The sequence below is a fragment of the Pantherophis guttatus genome, chromosome 9, assembly GCF_059756535.1.
Source record: "Pantherophis guttatus breed Tessera chromosome 9, ASM5975653v1, whole genome shotgun sequence".
In the NCBI taxonomy this organism is placed as follows: Eukaryota; Metazoa; Chordata; class Lepidosauria; order Squamata; family Colubridae; genus Pantherophis; species Pantherophis guttatus.
This window is the reverse complement of record NC_142071.1, coordinates 1431266-1444862: the sequence shown is the minus strand read 5'-3', so window position 1 is coordinate 1444862 and position 13597 is coordinate 1431266. Positions and strand designations below refer to the sequence as shown.

The 13597-nt window shown below is 40.1% G+C and overlaps 1 protein-coding gene across 5 annotated transcripts in view; it reads right to left on the bottom strand.

Annotated features, from left to right (window-relative positions):
• The window catches only part of SLC23A2 (solute carrier family 23 member 2), a 58929-nt gene that overhangs the window by 17588 nt on the left and 27744 nt on the right, over nucleotides 1–13597 (bottom strand). For all 5 annotated transcript variants that reach the window (XM_060683325.2, XM_087875774.1, XM_060683324.2 and 2 more), the window contains 3 exons: nucleotides 9119–9235; nucleotides 7645–7802; nucleotides 3685–3773 (listed from right to left, as the gene is read on the bottom strand). In XM_060683325.2, coding sequence (XP_060539308.2) covers nucleotides 3685–3773; nucleotides 7645–7802; nucleotides 9119–9235 — 364 coding nt within the window. The remainder of the gene's footprint in view (nucleotides 1–3684; nucleotides 3774–7644; nucleotides 7803–9118; nucleotides 9236–13597) is intronic.

Sequence of the window (13597 nt, the reverse complement as noted above, 5' to 3'; positions counted from 1 at the left end):
TTGTGCTGCTACTACAGCCAGTTGTTATCCCAGAATGGGCAACCCCCAGTGGACACCAAGAGGCAGAGATTCAGTTGGATGATCCGGAGGATAATTTCACAGCGCAGATGTGATTTGGGCGTGTTATGTCACAAAAATGTCGCTTCTTAATTTGGCTGGCGAGACTGTAATAACAGCTCCCGTCTGACGCCTCCTGTTTAAAGAGGACAGCTTCTAAGGCAGAACAAGAGGTCTCTTTATAAACAAAATGTCCTCTACTTACTCAACTAGCCCCCATAAAGTTTCTAGCTTTTGCTGAAGGCAAAGAGCAACGTCATCATCCCCATCTATTAAAAACCGTGGTGACATTATTTGACCTTCTGCCATGCCCTGAATTTCTACAGGGTGGGGAGAAAATCTGTTTCTGAATCCAGAAAGCTTTCCCGATGCCATTATAAGAAACACACGTTTTAGGCACTTGGGCTGTTCATCACACTAAGCACTATTTATTAAAGAAGTTACAACAGGTCACATTTATTATTTAACTGTCGTGTACTAATAATAGTTGGGGATGCAAATACACCAAATGCCAAAACTAAATGGACTACATTACGGCTTAACATAATATGTGAACATGCTCTTAATTTTTGACCTTAACTCTGAAAGCTTCTTTTCCCAGGAATTTGGAAAGTTAAATGTTCACAGCTCCTCATTTGGAAAAGACTTTGGGGCACTGCCAAAATACTAGGGCCTATCTCAAGTAAAATATGATTATGCCTATGCATGCTATTGCCTATTGGCAGCCGAACAAGATGACTCAGCTGTGGAAATTAGTAACGCATTTCCCTCTTATTTAATATTTCAAACCACTCTTAATATTCTAGATGCAAAATGAGATTTCTCTGGGAAATGTCTAGTTTGAAGGGGGAAAAAAAATCAAATTCCTGTTCCGCTGCTTTTATTGAATGTGTTTCATCTTTGGAAAATAAAAACCGGAATTCAATATAAGTTTAATGGCTGACAAGTTTATTTAAAGGGATTTTTTTTGTTCGTAATGTGAAAACAAGGAGCCCGAGGTTTCACTTTACAGGAGGAGAGCCATGTTAGTAAAAAAACAAACAAACAAAAAACAGGAATCTGGCAGCATCTTTTCTAACTACAGTAAGCCTAAATCTTTAACTTATACATGGCTGCTGCAAATTGAGGTGCCCAGCTGATACTTTTGTCACCCAAAAGGTGGAGATGGGAACTAGAGGGTCAGTTATACTAAATTTAATCCTACTAAGGATGAAATGCTGAGGGAGTGGAAATTGTAGACATTTTCGAAGAGTGTCACCATGTCATACTCTGCCACGGGTAACTGAACAAAGTCAGACTTGTGTTTTAGACTAGAGAGCCAAATTCAACAAATTAAGAGAGAGATTAGGAAGGATTCTATGGCTGGAAATCCTAGAAGGGAAAACAGTTGAGGAGGCTTGGAAAATTCTGGAAAATGAAATATTAAAGGCCCAATCAAAACAATACCACAAAAACAAAAGATACCAGACGAGACACAAAGAGATCTCTAACGAATTGAAGGAAAGGAAAGAAATTAAAAAATGGAAGCATGGACATGTAACTGAAACAGAATACCAGCAACTAGCCTGACTCTGCAAAGATGGGTCAGGAAAGCTAAGGCTCAGAATGAACTAAGAGTTGCAAAAGATGCCAAAAATGATCATTTTCTTTCATTATGTAAGGAATAAGAAGAAAAGTCAAGGAAATGAACGGTCCTCTAATTGGAGAAGATGGAAGAACGAGATGGACAGAAGGGAGAAAGGGGAGAAAGCAATTCCTTCTTTGCATCTGTCTCCACTCAAAAGAAAAAAGAAATAGCCGAAGTTATCAGAAGTAGCACCGTAGGAGACAGAACAGGGAGGTAAGAAATTGGTAAAAGGATCCTATCCACTTTGGACAAGTTCAAATTGTCAGGGCCAGATGGTTTACATCCCAGAGTAGTAAAGGAGCTGGCAGATGTGGTCTCAGAAACACTGAAGTCCTGGAGAACTGTCAGAGGACTGGAAGACCTCCAAGGTCCCTCCAGCTCTATGATTAAATGATTCAAATGGACAACAATCACGGAGTTTTCAGGAACCAATTACTTGGAGAATAAAAGGAAAACATCAATGACGTCACCGTTGCCCATTTTTTCCACACACTCTTCTTTGATATTTCTGGGAACCAGAAAATTAATCTGATTCCAAAGATGCTGTACTTCAAAGCAAAGTACCCTCCGGCATGATGCTTTGAGTCACTGGGATTGATCAACCTGACATCTAATTAACAGATTGCTTTTTCCTCATGCGTGCCAATTACTTTTGGAATACCTTATAGCTATGTTATCAAGTGCCTGTCAGCCTCTGAAGTGCTTTTACTTATATATTCTGCACTTAGGTTGGGGAAACAGTCCAGCTAAACTGCCCTTATAACATCAAAATCATCCACCAAATTCCGATGACCTAAGCGTGGGCAAGACCAGAGGTAGGCTGCTGCCAGTTTGGGCGAACCAGTAGTTCCGACCAGCAGCTGCCCCCATCCCCACCCCCGGACTATCCCGTCCTATATAGTTGCTGTGTGTTTGATGCCGCATAGGTTCACGTTTTCGGTTCTGAGCGAACTGGTTGTTACATTATGTGATGGCCACCTCTGGGCAAGACTTATCTGGCAATAATAAAAAACTAAATTTGCAAAATTCTATACAAACAAGATTGGACGCAAAATATATGGCCTACTTTCCATTCTGGGAACGAATTCTGTTTTCTGACTACATTTGCATAGAACGAGGCCCCTGTTTAACGCAGCCTTTTCCATGCTGGATCCTGGGTGCTAGTTCAGCATAGACAGGGGGGAATATTGATTCAGCTGAGCTGCAGGCTGTTCACTCAGGACCCTTCCTTCGGGCAGGTCTTTTCAACAGTTAGACTGAAACTTGCCTAAACTAGACAAGCCAGTTCTAATTATGCAAACCTTCTTAAATAATTGTTTATAAAACTTGCTTCACTAATCATTGTTCGTAATGCTTGATGCAATTTATTTATAGCTCACCCAGTGGGTGAAGCAATAATGAAAACTAAGATTTTTTTTTCTTTTTTTTCTCCTAGTTTATAAAGAGTGGAGTGTATATATCCTATTTTATGGAACACAATTTAGATTTCCTGAATCCTTGACACTTAATTCAACTAAATTCAGGAGGCTCTGAGGGCTCAAAAAAAATTTAAAAAAAAAATATCCCCAAACCCCTGGGAACATATCCTGTTCCTGCTGTTCCTCCTTGGCTATTTATTGCCTCTGAACTTGAAGGTGTTGCAAAACCATTTAGCAACCTGAATAAGTAAATTGGCCCACGAGGTTCCCGCCATCCACCCAATTTTCGGAAACTCCTCCCAAGAACAACTTCAATGAAATTCTTCTGGGAAGAACCTGGGAAGCTTGTCCCTTGAGAAACCCTGAAATTTGCATCAAAAAGCCATTTTTGTTCTGTCTTTCCTTCGGGGATCTTCTAGACCGGCTACAGAATTGGTAACCCACTCTGGAGGTTCTGTAAAGGCAAGTCCTCCTCGTGACTGTTATAAATCAGAGTCAGCCTTTTAAAAAAAAGGAGTTTCTCTCCATTTTGGCTCTTGCCCTGAAGGACCAAAAGCCCGGAGGGAAAGGATGGTTGCTCACCTGTGTTGTTACACTTCCATTTGTCCAGAGAGAGGATGGCTCTAGCGGGAGCCAAGAATGCAAAAGCACTGGCCTGAAACAAGGGTAACCTGAAAGAGGCAAAAAAAACCACATTTTACAACAGTGCCACAACACGCAAGAAGAGTCACCTCTTCGGTGTTATCCTTACTAGTTATCTTCCCAAATCTAATCTATCTAAATTTATTGTAGTGCCCATAAATACGAATACCAAGCAACGTAAGCAGTTAAAAGTTAAAATGTTACTCTATTGTTGACCAAAGCACAAAAAACCAATAAAGAGAACAAAGAACGGAGTTGACATCAAGCAATGTGTGGACTAATTTGACCGTTTCTGAACAGTCATAAATCTTCATCAATGAAACAGAAATATTCTAGAAACCTCCCTCTTTATCTAAACCAGGGCTCTCCAAAACTGGGCAGCCTTTAGACTTGTGGACTTCAATTTCCAGGATTTCCCAGCCAGCATTGGGAGCTGAACAATTCTGGGAGTCTTAAGGCTGCCCAGTTTAGAGAGCCGATTTAAACGATAAAGGTGAATGAGACAGAGAGCATCTTTCGGAAACTTCACAGTAAATAGTATTTTACTATAAATCACTCCAAGGGCAAAAGCTATTTCTTAGTTTTAATCTAGAGAATCCTAAATACCTTAGTCCTGGACAGTTTTGAGATTATCTTTCTTTCGGCATTCTCAAATGATAAGACCCCCTCTTACAGGGATCCTCCCTTCCACAAGAATCTGCCCCAACAGTGCACAAGGTAGAATCTTTTACTCCTCTCGTTCGCTTTCTTCATGAGTCCATTTGTTCTAGTATGGCAGGTTAGAGTCAAGGTTTATTAGCCAATAAATCAGACAATCGGCAGAAATCAAAGGGCACCATTCATTCCCTTTGGGGGGGGGGGAATTGGCAGCTCCTACAGCTTAAGATCCTTGACATTGGAATGCCAAGGATACCTTATCATGTTGAAGTCTGCCAGGCTTAAATTTGCCAAGGTTGGAGACCTCAGTTTAGGGGCTTTCTTTTCTGGCATCCATTTTCATGAAGACTTTATATATAGCCCTGAGACTTCAATACTGCTTCACGGTGCTTTACAGTCCTCTCTAAGCAGTTTGCAGAGTCAGCATAATGGCCCCCAACCATCTGGGTCCTCATTGGGTCAATTCAATACAATCTTTATTTTTCTGGATTTTGACCCATCGCATCGGTTGATCAAAAGGACCAAGTCAGAGACCTTATGGGCAAGCAAAAATACTCAATTCGTGTTTTTTTTTTTTTCTTCTTCATAAGATCCTCTTTTCCAGTCAGCCTGTTCTAATTCAGGAAACTTAGAAAGATACTGAACAAATCCTGGAGGTTTTCTTTGGACTGGTATCCTTCAATAAGCTTCACTAGTTTATTTAAACCGGCCTGCCTTTTTTATCCTACTGAGTTATCATTCCCCACCCATATTCTCTTTCGTAGGTAAATATACTCAATATTTTTTGAAAGAAAGGCTCCGAAATGAAATCATACTTGGACGGGCTAGACCTAAAGCAAAAGATGACTGCGTTCATTCTTTTGTTATTTTTCCATGTTATTTTTTAATATCCTGCCTAGAATAAACATAATATAGATGTAGGTACTCAACATACTTTTCACCTTTCACGAAGGTGAAAAGTGTACATTGTTTTTTTCTATAGTAACAGAAGACTATAACTGGATGGAAAATTCTATGCCCTTAATATTAAAGGAAATCGAAAACCTATTTTGCTTTGATCGTTAATTTCTAATACCATATGTAATAGAGAAACGAGAAAAGTTAAATATATGTTTTAAAAAGAAACAAAACCGCAAGTCTCCCACTAAAAGAACATTTACACGCTGTGGGTAGTTCTGCCGGTTCCCACTGTTGAACAGAAATCAACTCCAGCAACCACGCAGAGAAATGTTAGTTAGGGTAGGAAACGGGGTCTCCGTTGTCGCTATTCTTTGCGGGCTGCAAAAGTGCTGGCAGAGGGAAGCAGGTCTAGGCTGGCACTTTTTTCCATACAGAATAACAAGAGTTGGAAGGGACTTTGGAGGTCTTCTAGTCCAACCCCCTGCTCAAGCAGGAAATCCTATAGCATTCCAGACAAGTGTGTGTCCAGTCTCTTCTGGAAAGCCTCCAGTGATGAAGTACCTACAACTTCTGGAGACCAGCCGTTCCACTGCTTAATTGTTCTCACTGTCATGAAATTTCTCCTTTAATTCCAGCTTGCTTCTGTCCTTGATTAGTTTCCATCCATTGTTTCTTGTCTTTTCTTCTGGTGCTTTGGAGAATAAATTGAGCTCCTCCTCTTTGTGGCAGCCCCTGAAATACTGGAAGATTGCTATCATGTCACCCCTGGTCCTTCTACTCTCTCCACACTAGCCAAACAACAGTTCCTGCAGCTGTTATTCATATGTTATAGCCTCCAGCCCCCTAATCCTTCTTCTTGCTCTTCTCTTCACTCTTTCCAGAATCTAAACATTTTTTTTTAATATTGTGATGACCAAAATTGGATGCAGTATTCCAAGTGTGGTCTTAATAAGATTTTATAAATCTTAGTACGTGAAGTACTAATACTTTACGTGACCTTGATGCTGTCTGTCTGTTAATGCAACCTAGGATTGCGCTGCTTTCAGAAGATGAAATGTTCAATCCTGACAAGGTCAGCCCCACTGTTATCCAAAACGAGACGTAAAGTATACCAAGTGAGTTTAACTAGTACGATTGCTCCTTCTAACCATTGCAGGACGCAGCTTCTAGAGCAGTGTTACTCAACCTTGGAAGCTTGAAGATGGGTGGACTTCAACTCCCAGAATCCCCCAGCCAGCAGCGCTGGCTGGGGGATTCTGGGAGTTGAAGTCCACCCATCTTCAAGCTCCCAAGGTTGAGAAACACTGTTCTAGAGAATCAGGGCAGAAGATTTAATGTTAATGAAGCTTTGCTACCTTTCCCCCCATAACACATTGCCAGCATCAGATATTAAACAGGTAGCCCCTGATTTACAAGCATAATTGATCCAGTAACTTCGCTTGTAAGCCATGACGGTCTTTAAGCAGGTCATCATGTGACTGCACCTGATTTTCCAACCTTTTTTTGTGGCTGTTGTTATGCCTGTAAGAGTGATGTATTCTATTATTTGTGCTGAAAGAATGCTCGGCCATCCCTCTGATCATGACACGGACATGAATGGTGCCCGGAGCATCTAAATGCCTTCAGTCCTTCTAATCTCTGCTGGAAGGACTTCAGGCTCCAGGATTAAGAGAAGTATCTGACTGAGAATTTGGGGAGCAGCTGCTAATGAGAGGGGGACAATTTAGGCACTACTTCAACTCCCTCGGTATAAATTAAGTAACGTTTTTCATTTTATTATCAGACTCAAATAGGACTAAGGCTTTTAATTTTGCATGTTATCTACCTGTTTACTGAACTGTTTAATGATTACTAATTTATTATGCTTTGAATCAATGCTACTTGGCAAGTGGAAATTTTGAAATATAAATTAGACAACTTTTCTTTTTAAATTTGTTTACATTAAGTTAAATACTTCCATCACCGTTCTGAAGGAGCTTTCTGAATGTTTATTCCTCATAGCTAGTCCCAATCTGCCAGACAACGTAGGCTTCAACTCCCATCATCTTTGCCAGCATGTTATTATCTTCTTCTTTTTTATATCCATCCTTTCTGTAGGAAGGAAGTTTTAAAGGAAGCCTACACAGACCTCCCCCTTGTTTCAACCCCCATAACCACTCTAGGAATGTAGCCTAATCCAAAGCCATTCTTTGAGTCTCACAGTTGAAAGATGCCATGAAGCTGGTTCTCCCCAGGTGAAGTGTTCTGCCTTTAATCAAGACGTAATACTGCCCCTCAGCATTACTGCTGGAAGTTCATGGGAAAAGTTATCAGCAGTTAATGCATCACCAAAGCGTAACTCACCTGCACCCAAATGTTGTTTGCAACAAAGTTGTGATTCCAACACAGAAAAATATGGTCCCGATCAACTGGCTGGTGGCCCACTGATCAAATCCAACACACATGGCATCTGCTAGCAAGAAGGGCACTGCTATGGTGCCACTGAAACAGGTCAGGTAATGCTGCAAAGAACAAAGGGTTATTTTTTTTTAATCACGTGTATGTCTGTATACCTGTGTAAATTGCTTTCCTTATGTTTGCAATATCATTATGATTAAACCAGGACAATCAATAATTCTGTATGAATAGTTTTATCCATTAGGAAATGACCATTATCTTAATAAAGAAGCTAACTTTGAGGACCTCAGTGAAGGATTAGGAAATGGCAGTCCAAAATAAAAACTAGTATTATGCCATCAAGTTTCCAAATTCTACTGGGGAGGGTCCAGCAGATGTTAGGGAAGAGACCACAACTCAGTTACGGATTCAGACTCTTTGTGCTGAAGAATCTTATACCTATTAAAATGGTCTTAAGACAGAAGAGTTTGAACAAACTCCTTGCTAGACAAAAGTAACCAATTTAGATTGGATGGATCAAAAGTGTTACCTTCATACGAAGCAGTTACCGATCTACATATATGGATACTGACACGAATTTTATTCTCTTGAATTCTTATCACCAGAAGAACTTATTCTCACATTCAGCAATTTTCTTAGCGTGGCAAACCAAAATCTTTCATCAAAGGCAACCTCGACTTTGTGCTGAATGACTACCTGCTGGCTGGGGGATTCTGGGAGTTGAAGTCCACCCATCTTCAAACTTCCAAGGTTGAGAAACACTGATCTATAGGAAGCTGAGCTATACAAGCCCGCTAAAAATGGAAAGATTTGCTAGAGGACGATTGATTTAACGTGCTTGCATATCACCCCTTCATTCTATTCAAGAACCAGGCAGGAGAATATTCTCATGGAATCTGTCCAGGCTTAAAGCCCCCCTGTCCATCCTGTTGCTCTTCAGGGCATTCAGGCACATCTCCGTGTTAGAAGAGAATCATCCTGGCTGCACAACTGGGTACCCTAGCGAAGTTCCCAAGCACAACAATGCCAGGAAGCACATTTTACATTCCTAAATAATTTCAGAATTCAGGTCCTCTTGGAAATGTTTTTTTTTAAAAAAAAATAACGCGGTGTGCCTTCATAGAGTGATGCAGAAATTATTTGTTCCAAGAAGAAAACGCTATGGCCGGAAACACCTTGCTCTGATAGAGCCCACGCATTTCTGTTCAGAGCAACAGAGAAGGAAACCAAGAATAAATTATCCGTAGTTTCTTGCTGCCTGAATTACCCTAATAAGCACGAGTCCTGGGAAAGTGTTATTCCCGTTCGGTCCCTGCTAAGTAATTCTAAAAATAATGCTTCAAAATTAAATTCCGACTTCCTTAATTGCTCGCTAGCATTTCAATGCAAAAAAAAAAAAAAATACTGGAATAAATTGTACCTGTAACCCCAGGAATATGCAGAGATACCAGGGTGGAACATCTTCAATTGTGTAGATCATGTCCGTCCTTTGTGCGTCTGAGCTTCCACTACTGTCGAGGGTTTCTGCCAGAGAGCTCTGTCAACCATTAAATTAGCCACCATTTAATACCACAGTCTATTAATAGGTTACTGGGATACGTCTGAGAAGGTCTGAGAAGGCCTGCTGCAAAGCACTGTCAGTTCACATAGCAAAAAACAACAACAAAAAAAGCCCCAAACCTTTTACTTTTCTAGTAGTCATCAGCTAAACTACACGAAGGCCCTCCTCTCTTTCATGTGATCAACCCTCTGCCTTCACGTATAAGCAAAGCATTATTCTGTTCCTATGATATAATCACCCCGTATCCTGCGCCAAAAAATAAATTTATTTTTTTTTTGTGGTGCCCAACTGTTTACACAAAGAAATGTAGATGGTAGATTAGAGGTTAAGGGATATTTTCTGGGGGGAAAAGAAAGATTACACTTGCATAAGAGATCCGGACTCCCTGATTTATGAGAGTACTCTACTGTTTTCTAATGAGCTTTCGTTTATTGCAAGATATATAGCTTTGTTAGAAATATAACCCGAGGCACGGAAGGGACCATTTAGTCCTAATTCAGCTCTCATCTCCATCCAGGAATTTAATTTAAAGCGCCCTAACAAATGTCCATCCAGTCTCTGCTTTCTGTAACATATAGACATTTAATGTGGAATACCACTGTTAAATACTACTGCTGGTTGGCTTTTCAGATGAACAACTCTCAATTTTTTAAAAAAAATGCACTTTCAAATGTTCAGTCAAAATCTACCTTCCTATAACTTAAATCTATTGTTCTGTGGTCCTGCGCTTTGGAACCCACTGACTATCTTTTTGTTATTTGACGCAGGGGTCTCCAACCTTGGCAAATTTAAGCCTGGCAGACTTCATCTCCCAGAATTCCCCAGCCAGCAAAGCTGGCTGAGGAATTCTAGGAGCTGAAGTCCACAAGTCTTAAAGTTGCTAAGGTTGGAGACCCCTGATCTGAGTTTTGCTATCGTACAAATATTCTCTTCTCAGGACCAGACTTAATCACTTTCCTTAAGTTCTCTTCATAGGACTGGAGTTCCCAAACCCAGATTCAGATTCAGAGTTTAGGGAAGACAATGAGGTGTAAAGTTTGATAAACACTTACATGGCAAATCTGAGTTTTAAAATCCTTTTTTGAGGTTCTTAGTCGGAAAAAAAGTGTTTTTAGGCCTCGTAAACATTCAGAAGAATTATGGAAAAAATTATGCAGCAATCAAAGATAACAAAACCAAGGATGAAGATTAGGTTTGTGTGAGAGGCAATCTGCTTTACATTACAGGTAATCCTCACTTACCAACTGCAATTGGAAGCTGCAATTCAATCGCTACACACTGAGTAAGTTAAGTGCAACATCACGTGACCACACCGACTTAAGACTTCTGTTCCAGCTATACTTGTTAAATGAACCAGCGCTGGAAAGTTAAAGATGGCATGGCCAATACTGACCTAAATGATCTGACTTGGTAGAGAACCCTTCCCTTCCCTTCTATGAAAGGAAGATCCAAGCCATGGTTTTTCTGCAATTAGTTACTGGGCTTTTTCAAGTTCAAGGTTTACGAAGGCTTTAGATTGAAAGGAAGAGTTTCCAAAAGCTACATGAGGTCAAATGAAATATATGAGGAACAATGTTGAAAGTAAATAAGCAGTGATTATGAAAGGTCAAGCAAGGAAGACAAACAATTTTCTGCCCAACAGTGGAGAGTAGCTTACTCTTTAATAATGAAGTTATTAATCTCTAATGCAAGCAATTAATTACTTGTCTAATGCAGTATGTTTTTGAAGAGGGAAAAAAAGATGGCTAGAAAAAGAAGAGCAAAGAAAACAGCGTGAAAGACCAAAATAAATGTTTGTTGCAAATCTCAAAAGGCTTTGTATAGGCTATAATGCCATTTTCATATAAATGGTTTTAAATTTTTGTTATGTAAGGGCTATGAAAACAGGAACACCACCTAACACCCTTTATTGGCAGTAGCCCTTGGGGGGAAAAAGATCTATTTAGTTTAGCAGTTGCAGATTTCGCTGAAACTTAGGTTTATATAACAAAACTGCTGACTTAATCCATACTTGATTGCCGAGTATCTTGTTCTCAAACATGACTTGGCTTCTTAAACCCTGAAACCACATGTCCGGTCTGATTTAAGCACATGCAGCTTCCTCCTCATATTTCCTCCTGTGTATATGCTGTGTTCGTTATCAAAGGGATTAACAGGAAATCAAACAAAGGAGTAATTTTTATTTCACAAGAAAGCATGTTCTGAAGCTGTCACTGTAGCTGTAGCTATTTCAAGCATCAGAACCCAATCCCTTCCACAGCAGTGGGGCATGGTGTCCGTGAATCCCCCTAGGGCAGGGGTCTCCAACCTTGGCAGCTTTATGACTTGTGGACTTCAACTCCCAGAATTCCTCAGCCAGTGCATGCTGGCTGAGGAATTCTGGGGGTTGAAGTCCACAAGTCGTAAAGTTGCCAAGGTTGGAGACCCCTGCCCCTAAGAAACAACGGATGTCAGTGGATTCCTACAAGAAACAGCTAAACTCAAACACTCAGATTTCTCACCTCCTCTGAAGACCAAGTTTTCAAAAGAGTTAGGAGAATGTGCACAAAAGAGAGCTTATAGAAAACCTATACTGCAAGGTGTAACTTTACCTGGGAGGAACTTGACCCCAGGAAAGAGCTGTCTGTTTGGGTTTGGCTCAATAGACCTGGACACAGGCACCGCACTTTGAAAATCACGACTTAGGGCTTAATGAGTTGAATGAACATAGACAATTGCATTCAAACGACAGTGAAGCAGGTTCAGGTTAGTTATTTGGAGACATTTCCTGATGGTCAGGCCAGCCAAAGAGTGGAATAGGCTGCCTCACGAAATGGTACGTTCACTGAAAAGTCATCTGCTGAAATGCTTCAGAAGTTTCTGCACCAAGTGGAGAATTAGATTAGATGACCTTTCTAGTCGTTTTTATTCTTCTTTGCTCCTTTTGCTTCTTTCTTTCTTTCTTTGCTCCTTTTGCGCTTTGTTAGCTTTTGTTCTTTGTAAAAAAATTAATTAAAAATTTATTTATTTGAGAAGTTCTGTTTAGCACCCTCCCTGTTCTCAAAGCTAAGATGATCATGACTATGGCTGAAGACAGACTGGTCATGTGTGGGAAGTGAGAGCTCTTCTACAAGATATTCTACCTGGCTGAGGATCAAAAACACAAAGCAGAATTTGAAAAATGAACGGAGGTAAAGAACTAAACATATTTTCTCCTAATTCAAAAATAAATCCAAAAATCTTGTTATTTTAAATATTTAAAAAAAAACCATCAGACTTGTTTCCTAGATTATACAACTTGAAAATTTTCATTTACAACTTTGCACATTAGGGGTGTGCAATCCACTTGAAATTGAATTATGTTAACACAAAACATCTAATGCCAACCTCATAGGAAGCAATCTGATCTTGAAAGTCAAATAATGATGGCTCTTGACATATTACATGACAGCTTAGCCGGGGTATTAAATAAGTCGAATTATACAAGTCAGGTAACTGTATACCTGACAGTATACAGTTGTTAACTGTGAAAAGAATTTAAAATCCTAATCATATTTATCTTTTAAAAAATGAGGTATTGGGAGGAGGGAGGAACATAGGAGAAAGGTTTTAGAAATATAATACCTTTCCCAGAAGAGTTCCATGATACAAAATGTTCTAACTTCTGTTTGCTTCCTACACTTTCCTGAAATACTCCGAACTTTTGCAATATTCTAAATGTGGCAATATTAGATTTATCCTTTCGGAAAATTTAGGCTAGACAGCACCAGCTGCTTAAATCAGTGTCTCTCAACTTTGGCTGCTTGAAGATGCGTGGACTTCAACTCCCAGAATTCCCCAGCCAGCAAAGCTTCAAGCAGCCGAAGTTGAGAAACACTGGCTTAAAACATTCAGTAAAGTACACTTATGGGTTAAGTTTTGTTGACAGATTCTACATCAAGAGACACGGCCTTGCAGCCTTTTGTAGAAGACAAGAATCTTCCCCATAAATCCCAGAACTGAAGGGGGAGGAGGGACAAAAACCTTTGAAGCTGTTATAACCCCCGTCAAGGTGGAGATTACAGAATGTGAAGAATCCAGCCAAGGGCACTGCTGGCATCCAATCTGCCCCAGCAGCAATCTTGTGATTCATGCTTTACTGGGGCCCAAGGGCAGAAGCAGCTTTCGTTTGCATTAGCTTCATCTACTTGATAAAAGTTTGTGGGTAGTCTTCCTGTGATAAGGAGGCTCCCCATTACTGGATATTTTCCCACAGAACCAATGATACGACAGACGTCCTTTTTACAATAAGCAAGGGTGAAAATGTGTCAGCTTTGTTTTTCATTATTATCAGCCAAAAGATTCTGATTCACTTTCTTC